At 38.0% G+C, this 25,085-nt stretch overlaps 1 protein-coding gene across 2 annotated transcripts in view; it reads right to left on the bottom strand.

Annotated features, from left to right (window-relative positions):
* LOC110382371 (MAP kinase-activated protein kinase 2) overlaps nucleotides 1–25,085 on the bottom strand; it is a 43,694-nt gene that overhangs the window by 5,517 nt on the left and 13,092 nt on the right. The window contains exons 2-7 of one of the 2 annotated variants that reach the window (XM_064042630.1): nucleotides 6,990–7,115; nucleotides 3,010–3,147; nucleotides 2,249–2,455; nucleotides 1,499–1,630; nucleotides 895–1,017; nucleotides 93–251 (exon numbers count right to left, since the gene is read on the bottom strand). In XM_064042630.1, the coding sequence (XP_063898700.1) occupies nucleotides 93–251; nucleotides 895–1,017; nucleotides 1,499–1,630; nucleotides 2,249–2,455; nucleotides 3,010–3,147; nucleotides 6,990–7,115 (885 nt within the window). The remainder of the gene's footprint in view (nucleotides 1–92; nucleotides 252–894; nucleotides 1,018–1,498; nucleotides 1,631–2,248; nucleotides 2,456–3,009; nucleotides 3,148–6,989; nucleotides 7,116–25,085) is intronic. The other variant, XM_064042631.1, reaches the window with a different exon arrangement.

Here is a 25,085-nt window from a genome sequence, read left to right as displayed (position 1 = left end):
TGATGATGATGATGATGATGGGGAAAACAGCTAGTGAAGGGTACGAATGATTATATGAAGGTGTTAATAACAAAAGGAGACTGAACACTCGCCGTCACCTGATCGTAATCCACCCGCATGGTGGCCAGCGAGCGAGTCATCTCATCCTGCACGTCCGCCCACACCTCGCCACTCTCCCGCAGTAGGGTGTGAGTGTAGAGTGGTGTCTGGGGAACTTGGGTGAACTGGCGGATCCAGGGGCTTGACATTACCTGGGGAAAAAGAAAATATTAGTAAATATATAATGTTTATTCATATATCTGCTGTATTGATGTTAAAGAGGAAATATTTGTGAATGAATGAACTCTGAAATTATTTGATCGATTTCAAAATTTTTAAATTAAAATGAGCCCATTTTTTACATCATAAATTTTTAACTAAACTCCTCTAAAACTACTGAACCGCTATGAATAATTCTTACACTGTTAGAAATATCTCTGAGTAAAAATGCGAAAGTAACGTCTGTCTCTCTCGCTTATATGCCAAAATTACTACACAAGAGGGAATTACTTTCAAACCAGAATAAAATTAAGCCTTACTCAGTCTCTATCTACAATTTACTAATTTTCATTTAAATTGCTTGAATAATTTTGACGTGACTGCCTGACAGTCAGACTAACATACTTTCGGATCTATAATATTAGTAAGAATTAACTTATATCTTATCTTATATATATAAAAATGAATTGATGTTCGTTAGTCTCACTAAAACTCGAGAATGGCTGGACCGATTTGGGTTATTTTGGTTTTAAAATGTTCGTAGAGGTCCAGGGAAGGTTTAAACGATATGAAGTTTGTTGGGTCAGCTAGTTATTATATAATATTATATAATTATTATATAATATAAATACTAACTTGTTGTATAGATAATCTCTTAGCAGGGTCGACGGACAGCATCCCGCGGATCAGGTTCTTGGCCTCAGATGACACGTTGGACCATTCAGGCTCCGGGAAGTCGTATTGTCCTAGTCTGATGCGCTGGAAATGTATGAAAATCACATTATTTACAAGATTCGTCAGTTCATACTATTAACAATTTTTTTTTCTTGGGAATAAGTCAGGAATAAAAATGATCTAATATGCTGATGTCCGATTTTTTGCATCCAAGATTTTATTTAAAAAAATATTCCGACTTTTAAAATGATTATTATTATTTCAATTAATTTAATTTTAGTTAGTAAGTATATATAATTTGTATATAAAAAATCTTGAAATAAAATCATTTTCAAGTGAAAAAAAAAACCGACTCCAATAATATACCTAAAACCTACCCCCAGTCTTACCACTTGCAAGTCTATGCTGAAAACCGTTTGACAATTGGTTCAGCCAAACATTATGCAATCACGCACAAGCAAACATACATACATAGATTCATACAGGTCAAACTGAGAACCTCCTTTTCAAGTCGGTTAAAAATGAACCTTAACTTTACCACAATAAGGTTGTAAATAAAACATACCTTTTTCATTCCAGGAGATATAGCGAGACCGTGATTCGAGTAAAACGGAGGGAATCCACACAGAAGAATATACATGACGACGCCTAGCGACCAGATATCGCAGGATTTGTCATATTTCTCTGGGCCTAAGACCTGAAAACAGTATATGAAAAAATTTATGTGTCTGTTTGTGGGATAGCTCTTATATGGATGAACCGATTTGGATGTGGTTTTCTAAAGTTGAAAGCTGGTTTGACAGCGGTGGTTCTTAGGTAGGTCTCATCAAAACCGGTTCAGCCGTTTTACTGTTATTTGCTTTTTTGACAACCTCTCAAGTATGAGCGGTTCGATTCCAGGTAGGGCAAAGTGCGTTGCAACTTCTCTAAGTTTGTACATATGTATTTTCTGAGTATATCTTTGACAAATGAAATGAAATGAAATGAAATTGTTTATTTCGCAAGTTGGACATTACAACACTTTTACACGTCATAAAACCATTGACCAATTAAAGGTGAATAAAAATATCTAGAGGAAACCTGGAGTATTAAGTCTGAAATCATCAACCCGCATCTCTCGCACGTGGTGATTAACGCTCAATCCTTCTCTGTGTGAGAGGAGGCCGCAGCCCAGCAGTGGGACGATACTCAATACTCAATTCTTTATTAGCATTCCATATGTTAGAACAGTTAGAACATTTAGATTAGTGACAATATGGACCCTATAGGGCACAGCTTAAAAAGGCTATGATGATAATGGTCATTTGTTACATACCTCAGGTGCCACATAATAAGGCGTATAGCAAGGAGTCTGCAGCGTATCTGCTGGTGTCAGAGTCTCCTTAGCGAAGCCGAAGTCTGTCAGCTTGAGCACAGCATTCGGTTGTGTGCTAGTATACAGCAAGTTCTCAGGTTTGATATCCCGGTGAGCGATGTTCGAGTCGTGTAAGTGGCGGACAGCGACGCATATTGAGTGCATTATCTGTAATTTATAAAATAATATGATAGACGGTTAGCAAATAATGGTGTCTAGTCGGAATTTCGGTCATGGAAGCTACTTTCTAAGGAGATCAGCCAGCTGCGTAGGACATATTATAGTGCACAAGCATTTGCGCGGACACAGGTGCACTCACTATTCCTTCATTCTCATAGCCCGATGGGAAGGCATTCTGATGACGAGATAGATCAGGCAGAGGACCGATATTTACATTTATATTGTATCCAAACTTCGAAGAGCTCGTGGCTATCGACCGATCATAAGGTAAAGCAAAATTTGGCGCGGTCGGTCCGTGGATGACCATCTTGTTTGTTTGAGAAGGCACGATGAATGGTGGGTCCTGGCTGTCATCCAAACATCTTTAGCAGTCGCTACGGGTAGTCGAAAGCCAGAAAGTCTAACCAAGGAGTGCTAGGTCGACCAGGTAATTGGGCCGAGAAGGTCAGATACACTGGCATACTGCACTCAGCTGCATCTAGTGAGACTGGATGCCGACCCCAACATAGCTGGGACAAGACTAGGCAGATGGTTATACTGACCTCAGCAGCCTGTCTTTCAGTGAAGGCACCTTCCCTATTATCCTGGATCCTCTGGAACAGCTCTCCTCCGTCCATGCACTCCATCACAACCAGGAGACATCCTCGGCCTCCGTAAGTGTTTTCATATACATCGATGACCTGAAAAAGGAAAGAAATTGCTGTCAAATATTGTTATTATTTTATTTTACAGACACAGGTCTGTCACTTAGGTGAAGGTGCCTGCCGAGGTCCATCGATCAAAGTTAAGCAACGCTCGGCGTGGGCAGTCCGTGGATGTGAGACCATCTTGGTATCTTTTATATTTATTTGCTTTACACGATTTCAAGAGTTCAAAGTTTCAAAAAGGAGGAGGAAGGCAGGTTAAATTGGTGGATCCCAACTGTTATTTAAGGTTAGCAATCGTTACGGATGGATTGAAGCCAGCCAGTCTGACAACTTAATTTTCCGAGGTGAATCGGGTTGTCCGAGTAACTGGGTTAAGGAGATCAGACAGACAGTCGCTCCATGTGGCACACTTATACTTATCATGGTAGACTGGGAGCCGACCCCAACGTAGTTGAGAACATTAAATAACCATTTTATAAGGAGTAAAACCTGTGAACCGCTGGAGATTGGTTTGATGATAGCTGAATACCTTGGAGAACGTTATAGTCTACCAATATTATCCAGGTGTGAAAATCCCATCTCTTGGGAAGCAAGTAAAACAGGTGGTAAATAACAAATCATGCAGTCTCCGTATGTAACGTTCAATCGATAACCGCCCACGTCGATAACAATGATTTAATGCTAACAATGATTTATTTCTAGTTTATCGCGTTTATCAGTAATTACCTACTGTTGACTCATTTTCAATTCATCTTAATTCTAGTTTTATGCGTTTATTGTATGGCTTGTAATAAAGGAAAATAGTGAAGCTGAGGAGTTTGTTTAAGCGTGGTGATCTCTGTAAGTACTGGTCCGATTTTAAATATTCTTTCAGTGTTAGATAGCCCATTTATAGAGGAAGACTATAGGCTGCTTTTTACTGTATAAAATATTCGCGAGAACTTCTAACTGACTTTCTTTACTAATACGTCTAGATATTTGAAATCTAGCACTTCGTGTATTTTATGCTATTCCCCGGTGAAACTGCTGATTCGATTGTGTAGGAATTTGGAACACAGATAGTCCAGAGTTTGAGACAGGACATAGGCATACTTTTTATAATGCTACGGGAAAAATTGACGGAACTCGAGTAAAACTGCGGGGGAACAGCTAGTATTTTAATATATTTAAGTTAAGAAGGGTGTCAGCTCCACAATAAAAGCTACGTTCCCCCCTAATTATCTCCTTATAAGACATGATATGTAATATCACACGAGGCTTGTGTAAGCCGTGGGAGTTTATACGCAATATAATATAATAAATATAGACATATACACGAGACGTTAATACGTCTTGTTTGTTTCGTAGGAAGATCGAGAGCAATTATCCTTATCCCGCCCGCGGCTTTGCCCGAGTGGTGTGTTGATAAAAATGTAGCCCATGCGCTAATCCAAAGTATCATGTATTTATAAACCCAATATCAACCAAATCGGTTCAGCCGGGTTTGCGTGAAAGAATAACAAAGATACATCCATACATTCTCACATACATCATCCCTCTGCCCTTATCCAAATTTTATTTGGGGTCGGCGCAGCACGTTTTCTCCTTCCATAATCTCCTATCGGCCGACATCTCACAAGTAACATTTGATGCCAAAACTACTGAACTGATTTAAATGGGTACATAGACAGTCTAGTCTAGAGTCTGAGGAAGAACGTTGATACAAAACTGTTGCTCCGGTATTTGAAACATTCTTTCAGTGTTGGATTAACTACTTTCACGGGTACACTTTATCCGGACGTGCAAAGTAGTTTCAGGACAAAGCAACTAAAAGTAATATGACCATTGTTACAAGAATGCAATATTTTTAGCATTCGCAAATCACCCATTCATTCCTATGATGTCGTCATCACGAAATGAGCCAATCATGGCAAAGTATTAATTCCTTACAGACCACAGAGTAAGGAAAGATGAGCGAAGATGCCATAATGCAGGTAGGTCACGCGCCTTCTTCTAGGTCAAATACGTACGGCGGGCATGACCGAAACTATCAGTTGCGAGCGAATTAACGAGTCGTTCGGGTTCTTTGGGACATCTGTCAAAGATTTTTGGTATTGCAAGAAATATTGGGTCCAAAGAAGGTGTGTAACAGTGAAGATAGTAACGTTCCTCGTCCCCCTCGCACCCGCATGTTGTCGCGCTACTTTCTTAGGAGATTTTGCGTTATGACATCTCCGCTAGTCATTTTGTTCTCCATGTAACTAACTACTTATGTACAATAGGTAAGTCAAGCTACTTCTATTGCGGTTTCAAAACGGATGGATGACTTAGGTATTGTGTATTTTCGATTCGGTCAGACACTTATGGAAATTGGATTTTTCTTCGTGTCATGGTCAAGGTTAAAAAGTGGGAAAACGATGTAATCGGCCTCTTTAGTTTCCATATGCAGGGTTGTGGCCTCTTTTTATACAGAAAAGGAAAGGAGTATTTGGTGATTTCAGGCTTAAACAGCCTGATAGAGGCTGATCATGACGAGTTCTTTGCGGAAGACACGTTAAATCGGTGGCTCCTGGCTGCCATTTGAACAGAAGCCAAGAACCCTGGTTGCCTGCTGGGTAACTAGGTTGAGCAGGTTAGATAGGTAGTCGCTCTACGTAAATAACTGGCACTCAGCTGCATCTGGTAAGAGTGGAAGCCGAACCCAGTATTGTTGGGAAAAGGCTAGGCAGGCGAATGAGGAGACGAATTTCTTTATTTCAATTCTTAAAAAAAAAACACATATTATTTATCTGTATCACAGCTAGACTAATTAATTAATTAGAATGAGTTAACATCACTCAATCATTCTTGCAAGTCAGTATTTTCTTACATAATTTTCAGGAAAGAGACTTGTTAGCTTTCTCATCAATCATTTTGTAGATCGATCATCGTTGGGAGGCGTGGCGAAGTTGTTATAAACAATTAGACTTTGTTTATGTTTTGTTATGTAATTTTATGCCGCCATATTGGAATAGCTAATTAGCTAAGATGGATTAGTCATTGCTTTAGGATTGCACGATGAAGAATTTTAGTACCATTACCGGATAAAGACTTTTTTGTGGGGAACCATCAAATGACTCCTCCCGCTGTGGGTTAGCAGCATGAGGGAGTGTCAGACTCTTACTGACTAAAACCCACCATGTTCCTTCTTAAGCCCTTCATGTACCAGGGCCGCGGTAACTCTTTCTAACAATCCCTGCAGGCTTCTGCCTCAAGGGAGTTTTCTGACTCTCTTTGAAGAGCGCGTGGAATGACACCCACAGCCATAAAAAGTTTATTATTTTAAAGTGTGACCACGTTGAAAATAAACAATACTTTTGCAATATTAAAATTGACAATAAACAGTATATAACAATACATAGTTTACCGCTTATTACCATCGCTGTTATGGTCATAGTAGATCATAATAAAATACTATTTATTTTAAATGTGAAAATAGATAGATAGATTGTGTGAAAGTCGATATGGTAAGAAATAATGTTACTTGTGAGATGACGGCAGATTTAAGAGTATGAAAGGAAACCGCAAATCAAATAAGATTGAGATAAGGGCAGGAGGATGATGATGATGAAATGCAGAAGTAATTTTGGCTGTCTGTGGTACTTACACAGATAATTTAAAGGTTGAAAAAGGACATTGGCTACTTTTTATCTGTTCTTTGGAAGAAGTTCCCTTGAGACACGGGTCTCACTACAGGGAACAGCTAGTACTCTATATTTTCGTATGGGTGAGGTATTACCCTTGGTACATGTGTGAGACCGTGGGGTACACCTAATACCAATTTCCTGCCCTTATCCCAATTTTATTTGTGGTCGGCGCCTAGTATCCTATACTTTCGCGATTATTTTCCACATTACCTGGACAATATGAATGCAGCCATTTGCTCTCCAATGCAGCTCAACTTCTCGACGTGCTTTTGCGTTGTCGTGTAAAACCTTCAATGCACGTTTTGCTCCTGTTGTCTTTTCTTTGCATTCCACCACCTGGTAACAAAAGAAAATTCATATGAAATAACTTAAGTATTTCCAGCTTTACATAAGGCAGATAGGAGTACGTGAAAATTGGGGACAGACAATAGTGACTTAGGTTTTAGACCCGATGTATCCAATATTAGGATACGAGTATCTCATCAAATCAGAAAAAATAATATTTCCAAAAACACATTTTGATGTCCTGTATTCTTGCAGTTTTATCAAAATCCATTCAGTAGTTATTGAGTTTTTGCGTGTAAGATTAACAACAAACATCCTTAATTACTAACTTCACAAATAATTCCTCTGTTTCTCACGTCTAAACTAACCACAAATTAGACCAATTCCTAATTGACCAATCACAATCATCGTCTTTTCCAAATTAACCAAGATAAGAAACCAACTAGGCCCAGCTAACTATTTTCTCTTTCATCGCATTACATAACATCACAATAAATAAAACGCCGACGCGTAAATATTTTGGCTCACAGATACCATGCGCCAAACTTGACCTAAATTTTCTAGACATATGTATATAGAAATAGATACAAAGCATGTTTGTATAGGAACTTTCTTTGTCGCTGACTTCGACTGCATAGTTCATCGATCGAGCTGTGTTAAGGGCCGGTCCCAATATTCTATCTATGCTTACCAGATATAGGAACTTGGCGTTACTTGTATGGGACTAATGTCAAAATTCTATCTGTAGTAAGCAAATCAACAGATAGATTGAATATTGGGAACGGCTGTTACCTAAACGTTAATTAATCGTTCAGGTGCTCAACATTTGCCAAAGATAGCATGATTTGGCAAAGATAAGTATTTAATGTTGTAAATATGAATGTGACAGATAATGATGTATGTATTGTAAAATAATAAAAATTGTATAAGAGTTGCGTTGCTGGGTAATTTGTTTGTCAGTAAGAAAACAGAAAACACAAGAGGAACTCAAACAGGGAAAAAATACATAAAATAGTATCACTGCTTCTTTACAGTCGTAAAACCACGATGTGGTGAAAGGGAAAGCAATTTGGGGGCGCTTGTCTTTTGTGAAAAGTTCTATTTAATTAGCCTAGTTATCAATCAGGATGAACTCGACTACCCCACATATCCACCTCAACATTATTATCTTTGCTATATGTATCCTTTTCTCATACCACATTTTTAATACGGCATTACAAATCAAAATTGAATATCAACCAACTACGTCGACTATCAAAAAACTTGCATAGCCGGACGGCCTTCAAAAACACATTATTACGAATTAAACCCGATATCAACGTTCCTATCTATTACAGGAGATAAGATATCCTAAAGACATATTGACTTGAGATTGGCGACAAGGCGCTTGTACGAACAATGATAGCATTATGACGTATGCCGTTACGAGTATGACGCCGTATTATGAAATACGTTTCCTTGCGATTTCCTTGTGCTGTAATGTTTCCTGTTTAACATCGTCATTTTATAAATAAAAAGTCATTCTACTGGTTACTGTGACGTACAAATGTATCTTCTGGTCTACTCGATCTAGCAAACAGTAACAAATTGTGTTTAAAACGTCTGCAAAATTGCAAACTTTGAGCGCAAAGCTACATGCTAGTTGTGGATAGGGCAGCCATCCGTCCGTCAGTTTGGAGACCGTCCTGGTCTTTGTAGAAGTGTCCGGGGAAAACCCGGAACATTGTGTGAAATTAAAAAAAATATATGGTAATTAGGTCTTGTCTTCTAACATGTTATTTTCGGACTCGTCCGGGAAAAAATGCGATTTACGCCAAATATCCGGGTTTTTTTAATCTTTGTCCGGGTTTGGCAAAATTCGAGACGGCAGCCTTAGTTATGGACTATTACCGATCCATTCATATGGAACTGCTTATTCAGAAACTATGTTGACAATGGCTGAAGAAGTCATGGTGGCCTAGTGGGTAAAGGACCAACCTCTCAAGTATGAGGGCGCGGGTTCGATCCCAGGTCAGGCAAGTACCAATGCAACTTTTCTAAGTTTGTATGTACTTCCTAAGTATATCTTAGACACCATTGGCTGTGTTTCGGATGGCACGTTAAACTGTAGGTCCCGGCTGTCATTGAACATCCTTGGCAGTCGTTACGGGTAGTCAGAAGCCAATAAGTCTGACACCAGTCTAACCAAGGGGTATCGGGTTGCCCAGGCAACTGGGTTGAGGAGGTCAGATAGGCAGTCGCTTCTTGTAAAGCACTGGTACTCAGCTGAATCCGGTTAGACTGGAAGCCGACCCCAACATGATTGGGAAAAAGGCTCGGAGGATGATGATGTTGACAATGGCTGTCATGGCATGACATGTGATGCAAAGGAATGATAATCATTTTGTGAGAACAGTACATAGTTATGTAAGAAGGGAATGAACATAATGATGATGTGAAAGTACCTACATAATGAAACGGTTTGCTTGATGAATAATTGGGCTTCCACTGGTGTTTCCAGGGAACGACTTCTTGCACATGGATATTAAATAGACTATGGGCAACAATTTCCAGGTTTTAGATAAGGCAAAACATGACGATGTCTCTGGGAACTTAGTTTACGAAATTACTTTAGAAATATACGTCATTTCTGTCAACTATCCACTTCTTAGAACATTCCTGATGACGCAAAATGGAGAATGTAAATAAACTAAGCAGATAAACGGTTATATGTCAACTTATTAAGCAAACAAATAATATTTTCCTTCTCGTCACAATACATGGATTACAATTGATATGTTCATATTAGCATACCAATATGACTTGATGGTTGTGACGGGTGAAAACCCGACAGCGATATTTTTATTTAGTTGGGAACTCCTCAATTGATGTCCGCTGGTATTTTTCATTGACAAACTATTATTGTTATTGATAGCTTTTTCATATTTAGTCAACTGCCTCCTTGGTCTACTGGTCGCAAGCATGACTGCTGTGCACGAGTTCTCGGGTTCAATTCTCGGGTCGGGCCGCAATCGCTTTGTGGGTTTTAGAAACTTTCACAAAGCAGCCCGGAGCCTGGATGTTGGTGATTGATACACTCGGTTCTGCGCCTGATCTCTCCTCGGTCCTGTCGGATTTCCATCCAATCGGGCTACGAGAGTGAAGGAATAGTGAGTGTAATTGAACAGTATGTACCTATAGTCTCTGCGAAAGTACATGCAACATGAACCTAACAATTATAAACGAAGGCTGAGACTAATTAAAATTAACTAAGAACATTCTTTACCCAAGACATATTATTGTCTCTATCACACAACTGTCCAATTACTGCGGTTAAAAGGAGACAGGTATATTGCGAATTGCGGAGTAGGCATGGAGAACAAAATGACTAGCGGAGATGTCATAACGCAAAATCTCCTAAGAAAGTAGCGCGGCAACATGCGGGTGCGAGGGGGACAAGGAGCGTTACTAGATCCGCCCTTTATACGTCTTCTTTAGAAACCGCTCATTTCTTTCAAAATAAAGTCACAAATCAATCAAGATCAATCTTTGACAGATTAGTTTTGATTTGACAAGGAATCCGAGCGCCTCGTCGTTTTGGCATGTCCACCGTACATACTTCACCTAGAAGAAGGCGCCTGACCCACCTGCATTATGCCATCTCTGCTCATCGTTCCTTACTCCCTGGGAGCAGATAACATGAAATGCTAATTTTCTGCGCGTTACTTCTAATAAAATGCTAAATTCCAATGATAATTACAACAAAGCTTTTAGCTCGAATTCTTAATTAGAATTTATGTTATTTACCGAATAATTTAAAGGAAAATTCTTGGTAATCACGTACCACGAATTAATATATTCTGCGTCATCTGGATAATATTATTAGATTGCTCCAATTTTGTTAAAGTAAACAAATGAATGGTATTCATCATAGATATCTACATGATTTCAAGAAAGCTAAGTTTTATAAGGAGCGATTAATGGAACCTCCTCAACCCAGTTACCTGTTATTAGTTAGTTTAATGTGCTCTTCGAAAGCAAGTTCTTAAACTTAAGTCCCACCAATACAATATCAGTAACAACGATGCTGGTCGTTGTAAAATAAAATACTTACTGATATTGTATTGGCGGGACTTAAGTTTAAAATGCAAATCAGGCTCAACAATATAACACAGACAGCCTGATTACAATTTATCTGCGTAATCGTCGTATCGTGCGCCTGAGCACGTGCTATTTGAATTAATTGAGGTAGACTGTCTGTTAATTAATATTGAATGCCTTGAACTTGAATTGTAAATTGAGGATGAATTGAGCTATGAAATGACGAGAGAATAGTAGGGGATAAACCTATTTGGTTTCGACAGAAGAAAATTTTGTAATCAAGGAAGACCAAAGATACGGTGGATTGTTTGAAAGTAGATATGGTAAGAAAGAGTGTTACTTGTGAGATGACGGCAAAAAGAAGAGTATGGAAGGAAAAAACATGCTGCGCCGACCACAAATAAAATTGGAATAGGGGCAGGATGATCTTCATTATTTAATTAGACTAAAACTTAATTGTATGATATTGCTAGTTTCTCTGAAGAAATATCTTATGTGTAAATAGCGTGATCTGTTTATTATTTTTCAAGTTTATCGCGTGTTTTTTTATGAATGCCAGTATGACGTTTACATATTAAGACGCAGCGGCGTTTTTTCCACTAGACTCTTACATCTTCAATGGATTTTCGACTTTATCACATTAATGGAAGGTTTTGCATTACTTTTCGATTGGCTAAATATGACAGATTCAGGTAGGTAGGGACCTGCTGGCGTCTTTACATTTGATGGGTACTGAGACGCTACAAACGATGCTTAGTTTCTAAAGCTCCATAGAAAATCCAAGAATAATGTGTAAACACCCTTATTGAAAGTCAGGAAAAGAATTCACGCCATTTATCCCACAGCACCTATCCTTGAGAAATACCTTACAAAAGAAAGTATGTAACAATAATATTGTCAGAACCAATGCATTATGACAATCCATGACTCAAGACAATATTGGTCCGACTTACAAATATTTCTCACGTATAAATACGCCATCGTCACCATTGAATGGTGGATGGTTTTCCCACGAGAGCTTAGAATAGAATTGTTTTATATAAAAGTAAATGAATGACTCAAGGAAATTCTCAGAGAAAAGTCTTTTCATTCATTGAAGAATTCGATTGTTGTAAGCAAGCAAGTTTAAGAGGCTACGTAACGGCCACACGCGATGGATCATAAGGTTAAGCAACGCTTAACGGTGGTCGGTCTATGGATGGACTCTCAGTGTCATGACGAGTTTTCATTTGTTTCGGAAGGAAAGTGGGTTCAAGCAAACAAACAAACCACTTATCTATACTAACATAATAAAGAGGAAACATATTTTTTTTGAATGTACCCTAAAGACTCTGAAACTACTGAACCGATTTGAAAAATTCTTTCACAGTTGGGAAGCTACACTCTTCCTAAGTAATATAGGCTATATTAGTACCCCGGTACAGGCAGTAGTATCTACAAGACGCGGGTGAAACCGCGAGAAAGCTGCTTGTATTAAATAGTACTAACTATCGTCGGTTTAAATATGGATAAAAAAGCCTATGGCCTTCTTCTTAAACGGGCTAACACTGAAAGAATTTTTCAAATCACTCCTGTAGTTCCCAAAATTTGCACGTTCAAACGCAATCTTCAGCTTTCTAATATTAGAAAACATAATTAAGGATGCTGAGACACTCCAATTACACCAAATGACCTTGACCTTTAACATAAGAGAAGGCAACCATGTCGTAAGTATTAAGCCTGATTACTGATTACGTTCGTCTTTGAAATATATTCGGTTAAATTAAGCCTTGGAGATCATTCGTACTTGAGAGTAATTACTTACTGTTCGGGTACCTATTTGATCAGTTGCTAACGTGGATACTGCTAGACTGTGTTAAATTGCTTCAGTATAGTTGAATGATAATTTTGGATTCTAGTATGTAGTCGAGGGCTATACCAGGCTGTAACTATGTAAGTCTATGTATAAGCCTTTTTATTTCCTCACTGCGCCCTCTTTTCATGCAGCGATTGAGCGTTAATCAACATGCTCACTCAAAGCGAATTAGAGATTTCAGACTTTTATGTCCAGGTTTCCTTAAGATCTTTTGCTTCACCTGACAAGCTTAGCAAATACAAATAACTTGTAAAAGTTACCTTGGGACTTCCTCGGATTGGAATCGACCCACACTTGAGAGACTCGTACTTGAGAGGTAAAAGTTGAAAGGAAATGGATTGAGACACTATAAACATTTCCACCATAGAAAAGTACACTTTTAAGCAAAGACATTATTTCTATTTACTTGAGATAATTATATTCATATTACTTATTAGCAATCCACAATGTATAGAGTAGGTGTTACAAAATGACATAGAGCTAAGTACAATTGTGGACCCTGTAGGGCACTGCAAAATAAAATTAAAAACTTACAACTAAAAATAGACCCCTAGATGCCTCCCGCATTTTTATCCGTTTCCCGGTGTATTGGCATTGACCCACAACGGTTAGTGGGTCAATGTTAACGCCCGGAGGTTAAGGGGCCTACCTCGCAAGCTGTATTCGGTAGTAATTAGAGACAATAGTCTATGTAAGAAGTCATACTTTTGTTTTCGCTACTTGGTTGGGAAACTCGGTTTACTTTTAGGGAAATCCAATTAGTCAATTCGATTTAAAGCGGATTAGCTTTATGTGACTCAAGGGCGAATGGCATTTTAGGAGCATTGCCGAATTATAAGCTGTATCAGTTATTTTTAAGGCTGCCTTTCCACATGAACGAGGTTGCAGTGCGGAGAAACCGAGAAATTAAAATAAAGATAGATTTGATAAGATTGTTTTTATGAGATTCCTCCAGATTTTATGCAATGCCTTTATGGCATTTAAATTATCTGCAATAGATATACACATACATTGCAGATAATTTAAATGCCATTAATATTTAATTTCGGCGTTTTAACTCATTGACAAAGTCGTCAATATAAAACCCAACTTCAGACCGTCAAAGTCATTTGACGAAAGTGATTTCATGGCCAATATTGGTATTGATCTTGGTGTACCAATCGACTGACGTAGAAACGAGCAGCTGACGATAATGCGTGCAAATGAATCAATGAATCACGAACCAAAATTGTACAGGTGACATAGTTTAAAAGTATGAAAGGTAAACTGGCAATCGTTCTGCGTATAGAAACATAAACAAAGACCGCTGCCAAATTTCTAGCGTGAGCAAGAAATTACATTAGGAGTTTCACGATGAATAAAACTTTTCTTAACTGATAATTCGGTTCCCTTTTTTTAAGATCACAATGGATAAAGTTAAGCAGAGGATAGCGTTGAGGTTTTGGGATGGGTTACCAGGAGCTTACAGAGTATGGAAGAGTTCATTGGATCTCAATAGGTAAAGGTAAGTTGAGGATAACGTTGTCTCTTCGTGGATGGGTTACCAGGACCTCTCAATGTCTAGAACAACACTTTATACTAATTACTTTCAGTTATAATAACCTAAATCTTCCCCATGAATCGCTCTGTGAAAGCAAATCTCATGCAGATACGATCGTTCGTTTTCGAACTTATCAGATGCAAACAGATGGACTTTGCTTTACAATCCGTAGTGATGATGATACTAATAGCTGTTTCCGCAGATATATTTCTCATGAGACAGTTAAGTATCAACACGGTTATTTACCGGTTCATTTATAAGTGATTCAATTAATATCTACACGCTAGATTGTGGAAACCTTCGCACCTTATGTGGCGCGTGATAAATTAATTATTGTGTGGTTCTAGATTTTCTAGGGTTGGCAGTACTGTCTATATTTTTATTTGAAAGCTAGTTTTTTTGCTATGATTTTCTAGCGTAACAGATGAACTTGTGGGTATGAAGTAATCTGGGTAAAGAAAATATTCCCCTCCGTCCGTCCCAAGGAAAGTCCACGAAAGCAATGCAAATATATAATTCAAAAATTCCGTATGCGAGGAATCTTTCCTGAGTACCTCTTAAGAAGTAAACGTTTAGAACATTATCATCTTCCTTTTGTCCTTATCCAAATTTTATTTGGAGTCGGATACTCATCTATATGTATATCTGCCGTCATCTCACAAGTAACATTCTGTCTAGCCATATCGACTCTCACACAGTTCATTCATCGTTTCTTTGGTCGTCCCTTTCCTGCACATACATGCATAAACGAGATATATGAGAAAGTAACGACAACCCTACGTTAGTAGACAGATACAGCAATACTGTGAGTAAATAAACAAGAAATAAAGTTATTAGGAACAATTTGTACAAATTACTAGTTTAGTTTTTTACAGAGAGGCCATTGACAAAACAGACACTATTGTAAAGGTACTTGATGAATAGCCACCGGAGCACATACAGTGAACTGGATTTTTTACTAATACTAGGAATATTTTTCAATAGTTCTTAGGAATTTTGATTTTTAATCACTTAGGTATTACTGGTCTATCAAATTACTCCATACAGCCAGTTCTAGTTACATAAATCGATCAGCTTTGTTCCGGAAAATCCATGTGGGAGTATTCAAGTGCATTTCCCCGGAAAAACCCTCGACCAATGATTGGAAAATTCGAAAGTTTTACTTGGTAGATCCGCCACTTTTCACGTTCTTTTACGAAAAACTAATTGCATCATTTGGCCGAAACGAGGAGTATATCAAATTAAACGTATCATTTTCAATACAGAGCATGTACTGATAAAATCATCTACATATTTCGTAATGATAAAAAACATGACATACTCATGAGATACCGTCTCAATGCACAGACAGAGAAATTTATCTAAAGTGGCATTGATAAACTGGTACATAAGTGGTTATCATTTACTAAAAGATATAATATGTACCTGAAGCCAATGAGCAATAACTTTTGATACGTTTCTTTAACCTTTGATAAAAGGAAGAGTATTGATCTTTGAGACTGTTTGTGTCGTCATAAGTTCTATATGGATGACCTAATTTGAATGCCAATTTCTGTTATTGAAAGCTGATCTATTGGGGGTCTACTAAGCTTATGATTGATGAAAATATGCCAACCCATAAAAAGTTAGGCTGTTTCTTGTCTCGTTTCAAAAATCTGTTTGTCTGGCGTTTGATATGCAAAAGTGAGTTTGTTCATAGACCTGAACAAGGTAATACTACCACTCGGAAAGCGAAGCTCTTGCCTCAAAGACGAGATTCCACCGGTGTGAGGCAAATTGTTTGTTCTGGTTTACTCGCTCTAGCAAACAGCAACATGCAGTATGTTACGACATTGCAACCTATGTGGAATTTAGCCATATCCCCATTTTACTAAGGATCGGAGTATGATATCTTATCCCATGCGCCTTCATCTGACGTCATGCTCCATATCATTTTCACACAATCCATCCATTGTTTATCTGGTCTTCTAACACGTTCACGCATTACTTTCATGACGTCAAATTGTAACGCCAATATTAACATTGTAGATAAGAAACTGCGCTGTTAACATCCCTACTAATATTATAAATGCGTCTGTCTGTCTGTGACGCTTTCACGTCTAAATCACTGAACTGATTTTAGTAAAATTTGGTACGGAGATAGAGTTGACTTTGAGAGAGGTTTTTATCCCGGACTTTTGAAGAATTCGCTTGGAAGCGCGATATGACCGAACTTGAAGCGGGCGAAGCCGCGGGCGGAAGCATGTATAACATGAAACTGATGTTTTTACCGACACTATCACTGTATAAACAGAGTTCTCGATGCCCGATACTCAGAATTTAATGGGGTTTAGTCACATTAATATAGGGTCTGATATCGATAGCTTTTAGGCGGCTTGACCTATTTGATACGGAGAATCGGCTGCTTTTAAAGCTTGTTATCCGATTTTAGTAATCTTATTGGCCTTTTTGAGGATTATCGTTTGTAATTCATACTGGTTTCCGACCGCAGTTTCATCTGCGTCCAGAGAGAATTACTTCTCATCTACAAATCAGTCTCTACCTGGTTGGGGATAAAAATTATCCTAAGTAATTTCCCAGGCTCTAATTTGCCTTTTTTTACCCCTCCCTCTGTGGGTTAGAAGCTTTGAGGGAGTGTCAGAGTCTTACTAACGAAAAATCGTCGTGTTCCGTTGTAGGCCTTTTATGTACCAGGGCCGCGGTTTCTCTTTCGAACAATCCTCTTTTGTCAAATCGATTCAGCCATTCTTGAGTAATCTTTATATAAGTATGTAGTGTAACTAACACGACTAACGCATATAGTTTTTTATCCCGTTACGTAACTTATATAAAAATTTAAATAAATGGCGATATCATCCACATTTTCCTTGAAACTTCAAAACTAGTTGTAAGCGGAAAAACATATACGCGAACTGACGTAAATTACTATTTTACTAATAAACGTAGTTAGAACGTCACTCGTCTAATATTAGACAATGAAATATATTAGACTACAAACCAATAGGTAGTACTAACATCTATTACTGATAGTAAACAAATTGATTGACTGACAAATAATGACGTATTTGTATGTAGATGTAGATTTATTAGGTCTTCGATTCGATTTACGGGACGCCCGGTATTAGTTTTAGTTTTTGATACATTGAATTGAGTATCGTTGCAATCATTTTATTTATAAGAGGAGGGATACAAGAGAAGAGAGAAGAGGGAAGATGTGAGTAATACTATCATCATCATTTGCGTAGCCTTTTCCCAACTATGTTGGGGTCGGCTTCCAGTCTAATCGCATGCAGCTTAGTACCAGTTTTTTACAAGGAGCGACTGCCTATCTGACCTTCTCAACCCACTTACCCGGGCAACCCAATACCCCTTGGTAAAACTGGTGATGCTATATTACAAAAAGATATCCAGTCCAACTGTAGATGAGAGAGAGCAAACATTTCAGACAACCGGAACATAACCAGGAAGTTAAAAGCAGATCAAAATATTGTAAACAAAACAGTAAACATTGAAACAGATACAGGAAGCGACTTTACAACTAAAAGTAAATACTGCAATGAGTCAACCGGTAATATTCCCGGAACGAGTTTCCACACGGTTCCTTTAAGGCGAGGAATTGGTCAACAATAATTCCATAACCGGCACGCGCATCTAAGGCGCCAAAAGGGGTCGGAGCGTCTGAGCGGGGCGAGGATAACAATACGCGCGCTAGCTTATAACTAAAAGTCGTAAGCGACAAAATGGTTTTGTAATTTTATTATTTAGAAATGATAATTTGATAAAAAATCCTACTACAATTTTAAAGAGTATGTATATACTCAACTACTAAAAAAGTTAAGAGGCTTTAATCGGTCCCGTTTGCCCATAATATGTGAATCTCTTTTTAAAAAGAGGTATGTTTGATATATTTTTCTCTATTATAAAAGTTACCTAATCATGTTTCTACAACTAACAAAATAAGGTTTATATCATGAACTTTCAGGTAACCAAGTTGTATTTTGATCCGTTTTGTATTTACTGAGAAAAATTGACATCCTTGGCGCCAAAAATTCCAATTCGTCCTCTTAACGGAGCGATGATAATATGTTTCTGTGAACTCCTTGCATAATATTGATATTTTTTTCCGAGAATGGTGATTTAAGTAAACATTTGGATGTAAAAATATGCATTTATTCAGGTAAACTGACGGCTGCTTTCAATGTATATCTGTTGATTTGCTTACAAGAATTTGATATTACTTGTTCGGGGTTAATGTCAAAAGTCTACCGCTAGCAAGCAACACAACAGATACCTAGATAGGTTATTGAAATTCGCTTTTGCAATGTGCTCTTCGGCAAGATGGTGACAATCTGCTGCAGGTGCAGACAGAATTACGCGTCAAGCTGAGGATCGAGCGATATGGGACTCGTATAGGAAAGGCCTATGTATATCCTGTAGGCATCATAATCATCATCAGCTTATCTATCGTCTCACTGCTGGGCTGCGGCCTTGCACAGAGAAAGATTAAGCGTTAATCACCATACACGCTCAATGCAGACTAGTAGCTTCAAACTTTATAGTCTAGGTTGCCTCGAGATTAACACCTTCACTTTTGATCAACCAATGGTATATAAAGAAAGTACCCTGTACATTATAACTAATATAAATATTTATGAGTCACTAAGTAAATAGTTTAACTACAGCCCAACAAAAAAAAACAACTCTCATTCACAAAATATCTTTAAAATTCCTTAAACGCAAACAATGTCAGCCTTTCGAAATACCCTCACGGACGTTGTTTATTTCTTATAAAGCCTTATTAGGAAAGCATGCCATACCAAAGATGGTATAGCCATGACGCAATTTGTGACGTCAAAATGTTGGAAACTCCTTACAGTGATTGTAGACACACTTATTCATTGTATTACGTGAGCAATGTTGATCCTTGATCGTATTTTTACTTCCTATATTTTTTTCTGCGTAAGTAACGTCATTTCACATAGGTATGTATGGTTGTTCAACTTTTACGGGAGATCGACTTGGCCGAATAGATTGGATTTTAGTATAGAAGTAGATTGAAATTTGGGACAGGACATGGAATAGTTGTGTGGATTCCTTGGTATGGGGATGTGAAACCTACAGTGTAGGAAATAGAATAGAAGAATAGAATATAATAGAAGTTTATTGTTTCCATTATTGCAGCAAACAGAAAAATAAAATAAAAATCTTAACATGGAGCATATAACATCTTAAAGCAAAAGGTTCGAGCGTCAGCTTATGCTTCCAAAAAGGGGGTGCCAAGCGCTGGTTTTCAGCTCGAACCCTATAAATACCTATATCATTAAGTACGACTGACCATAATATTGCAATTTAATATGATTATTTTGTGACCTTGTATTTATTATGAACATAAACTAGACTTGAATAATTTATCATTCCATTGGTTTAAGATTTTTGGAATCAGTCCAGTGGTTCCAAAGATTAACCAACAAATACAAACTTTGCCTCTATATAATATCAATAGATAATGGATATGCTGTAGTTTTAGACTCCAAAGTTATCGAATTAAAGATACTGCATAGGATTACATATTTCTTCTTCTGAATCTCTATCCAATTTTATTAATTTGTGCTCGCCGCAATAGCTTTAATACCTCTCTGTCAGACATCACGCTAATTTACCTACTCCTTTCTTCTTAGTATCATCTTTCAGGCAATCCTTTTCTTTGGTCTACCTCTTTCTATCCACTCCTATCCATACTTTACAAATTCTTTTGTTTTATTTGGGTTAAGTTACACGTCCCAAAAAGCTCAATACTCATTATCCTTTTCTAATCAAGATGTTACTTCTATAAATAAACGTCATAGGAATCTAAATAACCAAAGGTGCAGCCGACATAGTAAGTTTAAATCGGGAAATGACTATACTATCTGTATATCCGTCCTTTTCTAAACTATGTAGTATATTTACATATTTGCGTCTGCGGTTTTTTTATGAATGGGTGGGCGTAGCTCAAGGATGAACTAAGAAAAGATATATATGTTGACATGACATAGTTTCGCACTAAAATAATCAGTTAACATATTTTTGCGTTGATGTACAACTCAACACGTACGAACATCTTTATTTGAGTGATATATACCAAGTCGTGCAGTTCAGAAAAAATGAGCCTGTCATATCAGAATACTTCTCAATCAATCAGAAATCTCTCTCCAATAAAGATTAATCCCAATTACGTTCGAATACCCTTCATCAATCATATGTCACTATCTATCTTCTTAATATATTAACTTCCTCAACAGAGGTCAATGGCTTTTATTGATATACTTACATTCAATTGGTGCCACCCTATCCATATACTAATATAATTCAGAGGAAACTTTTTTTGTTTGTACCCTAAATGCTCCGAAACTATAGAACCGATTTGAAAAATTTTTCACTGTTGGAAAGCTACACTCTTCAAGAGTAACATAGACTATATTTAATCCCAGTACGAGCAGTAGTTCATACGGGACGTGGGTGAAACACACAGATAAGTTCAACCAGCTCTATAGAGGTCACTGACATGTGTCTTCATCTTTAATTCCTAACTCTAGCTCAGCTCACTCAAGAACATATGTATATTCAGTTAATGCATCGGAAACCAGGTCAAGACCTCGTGGATTTCCCCATTGACCAGTAGCGTTAGTACTTGGAATAACCACTGCAATTATTGTGACGGTTTGACAGATAATGGGCAGCCATTTGCATTATAATGACTTCTTTACATATGGAGTCTAGTTAGAGCAGTGCAGAGTCTTAGTGAGTCGTCTTTTTGTGAAAATAAATAAGTTTTTCTTTCTTCTTTCAGATATTGGATGGACTAAATCCTCTTCAAAATTGGGGTTCGTAAATGTGCCTCTCAGCGCAGAGCTAGAAGGTAGAAGCATTAATCATTACGTAGCACAGGGTCGTTTGGTGATTTCTGCCTTTCAAACCCAGGTTAACCTCACCGTTGGCCAAAAAAAAGAAAAAAAAATACTGTCTTACAGGCAGACATACTTCTGTATAAGCTCAAAATGAAAGAACGACAAGAAGTTTTACTTAACCTCGATAATACAGTAGTTTCTTTGACAGCAAAACAATAGTGTCTGTCTTACCAACAATTATTAGTCTTCGTCAAGCCCACTCTTATTTAAAAATAGATCAGGACTATAGACAATATGTCACTGACACTTCTAAATTGACATATTTATGGTATGATTCAAAGACGATCCCTATACTTGACACGGTTGAATAACTGACCTAGCCTATTGAAATAGGTCGAGATACTCTATGATACGGGTTTTTAATATTTTTGACATTGACAGTGAATATGTGGAGAATGAAGGGCATGTTCTAGTTAAAAGAAAAAATGAAGCAAGATGGGTTTAAAAAATATGTACCTTTGGATCTGCAATCCGGATTGCCGTCCCATCGGGCTATGAGAGTGAAGAATTTGTGAGTGCACTTGTGTTTGCGCAAATGCTTGTGCATTATAATATGTCCTGCGCAGTTGGCTAATCTCCTTACATGAGAAGAGCCGCCGTAGCCGATAATCGGTTAGGATCCAAAAACCTTTGGATCCAAAAAGGGGTCTTGGAAAATGACATTAAAATGGATTCATCTGGTTTCACGTTAAGAGAACGTGAAATAGCAACAGACAAATAAACACTCAGACGAAATGACAAATTTTATGACCATGTGATAATTACTGTAACCTTCAAGACTAAATATAACATTTAATTACTGGAAATCTAAATTAAGATAAAGTACTGCAGCACAAAAGGGTTTTTCCGTTGTTTGTAGTATTACTTGTTCTTATAAGCTTATGCAGTTACCTTGCACCTATAAATGTCGTAACTTAAGAAATATGATAGATGTTTTTCCCAAAATTGCTCTCCAAAAGAAGAAGAGCCTTCGCCATTAAACTATTAGATTTGCCTAATGTATGACCGTCGGCCGCCGCGCTGGACCAGGTAGACACCATGGGCGCCGGGTGTCGCGAGATGACTCCCGGCCACCGTAGGCGTGGGTCTGTGGGCGGTGAGTTCGGGTGGCTCATCGTCCCTCTGTCTTCCTAGACGACAGACCCGTGTCGACGGCGCGCGTTGTTCCACGCGCTCCTCAAAGAGACGTCAGCAACCCCAGCGGGGCCCAGCAGGGCCAAGGCCTGCCGGGGCTGCGGGTTGTTCGAAAGAGATACCGCGGCCCTGGTACATAAAAGGCCTATGACGGAACACGACGATTTTAGTCAGTAAGAGTCTGACACTCCCTCACCGCTGCTAACCCACAGCGGGAGGGGTCATTTGATGATTTTACGTCGATAAAAAAAAAAAAGGTAGTACAAAACAACGGTAGATCCCTTTAAAACTGACATCTATCAACTGCACAAAACATTCGGTACCCCTATCATACATGGGGTTTGACGTCTATTGTATATTAAGGTATATGTCAAAAACTTGTCGTCTGTAGGCAAAACGATTCGTTTCTTTATTTATTTAACAGTGTATGTATACAGTTACACACACATAATACAGACAAGAAGAAAAATAGAACAGATACTACAAAGGCACAGCTTATTTCATGAGAAATCTCTTCCAGCAGGCCCGTTATGGGAGAGTTAGAATAAAAAAGAGATGAACTGCTTCTTGTTGATACCCAATATAATATGAACTTTATTTAACTCCATTCTTTAAAACTCCCACAATAAAACCTTTCTTGTAATATGTCCTTCACATCTTAGCATTATGTAATATGACGCACGCGATTCCACGATTCTCGACCGGCGCCAGTCAGACTGGCAGACTTCCTCTTCTGCAGAATTTTTAGGTTAATGGTATAGTTTTTGATCGAAAAGGTCACTAATCACTTTCTGTAGACGATAGAAAGAAAATAAGTTTTATTGCACGATGAGAGTTCCTCCGGGCCTTTTTCCCAAACTATGTTGGGGTCGGCTTCCAGTCTAACCGGATGTATCTGAGTACCAGTGCTTTACTTTTTTTTAGTGTGAAAGATAGTGAAAGATCTCCCTTGAGTTTATTTCGGTGTTGGAAATACCTAAATATGACTTTATTTCGGTAATCGAATACCATGTTTGACGAGTAGGTACTATTTGGTATATCTACCTGTAACTCAATATCATCAAGAAATGTGAGAAGGAATTCCTTATAACATAGATAATATACAACATACAAAACTACAAATCCTTTCCTATTCATACAACGCGAAAGTTTGAACAACAAAAAGTGGATGCATTTTGATGGGCTGCGGGATTGTTCGAAAGAGTTACCGCGGCCCTGGTACATAAAAGGCCCACGACGGAACACGACAGTTTTTAGTCAGTAAGAGTCTGACACTCCCTCACCCACAGCGGGAGGGGTCATTTGATGATTTTTGACGTGTTTAAAAAAAATGCATTTTGATGAAACTTTTCAATATATCAGAATAACATAAAGGCTGCTTACAATCTGTTTTAGAAGAGGTACATACTTCGATCGGATCATGGGTGAAACCACGAGCGGAAGCTAGTACTTAACATAAATATAGTCAACATGTAATATCAATCAATACCTTCTGGTATGATATTACATTCCATAGTAGTTACAATACAATGTTACTTCAATTAAAAACATAACGATTTTGGCAATGAAATCTGCATTTTAATGTTGCGTAGTGTGTGGTCCTCGCATTGAATAGGGAAAACGACTTCTTGTAGACTTATAAGCAGTAAATAATGTTATTTTACTAACTACTAGCTGTTTTCCCGCGGTTTTACCTGTCCTGAGGGAACTTCTTCCCATGCCCGGATAAAATATAGCTAGGATAGCTTAAATGAAAGAATTTCTTATATCAGTACAGTAGTTTCGAAGCCTTCAGGTTTTCTAAGCTAAGAACAAAAAAATTGATAACATTTTAGTCCTGCATAAATGTTTTTCCAAGACTAGATCTTTCTGCCAATGGTATAAGTAACTGATAGGTATTACTTATAACTCAAACGTTTACCTGAAACTGAGTGTGACTAAAAAAACAATTGAGTCATCTACATAAACTAATACAGCATTTACATACGCTGTAGAGCTATATAAACATGCAATTATGATTTGATGTCCTCCTAGCCGACTATCGGCTACGGCGGATGTTCTCATGTAAGGAGATCAGCCAACTGCGCAGGACATATTATAGTGCACAAGCATTTGCTTGGACACAGGTGCACTCACTATTCCTTCACTCTCATAGCGCGATGGGACGGCAATCCGACACCACCGGAGAGATATCAGGCGCAGGATCGACATATACATACAGTTATCGGCACGGATAATGAGCTCTCGGCGGAAGAGTGGGGATCGCTTTGCGCACCATACACTTATGGCAATAAACCAATAAATCACTTCTGCGTAGGTGAACGTCAGGGCTCAATATCCTTGCTGATTATTATACGTGCGTATGAACTACAATACTACTGGATAAAAGATTTTATTTAACCTACCTTCAACCTAACTTAGCGAGGTAGACACAGACAGACATATACAAAGTAAACATTCAACTA

This window comes from Helicoverpa armigera, chromosome 29, assembly GCF_030705265.1.
Source record: "Helicoverpa armigera isolate CAAS_96S chromosome 29, ASM3070526v1, whole genome shotgun sequence".
Taxonomy (NCBI): domain Eukaryota; kingdom Metazoa; phylum Arthropoda; class Insecta; order Lepidoptera; family Noctuidae; genus Helicoverpa; species Helicoverpa armigera.
Note: the sequence above shows the minus strand (reverse complement) of the source record. Positions and strands in the feature narration are given on the sequence as shown.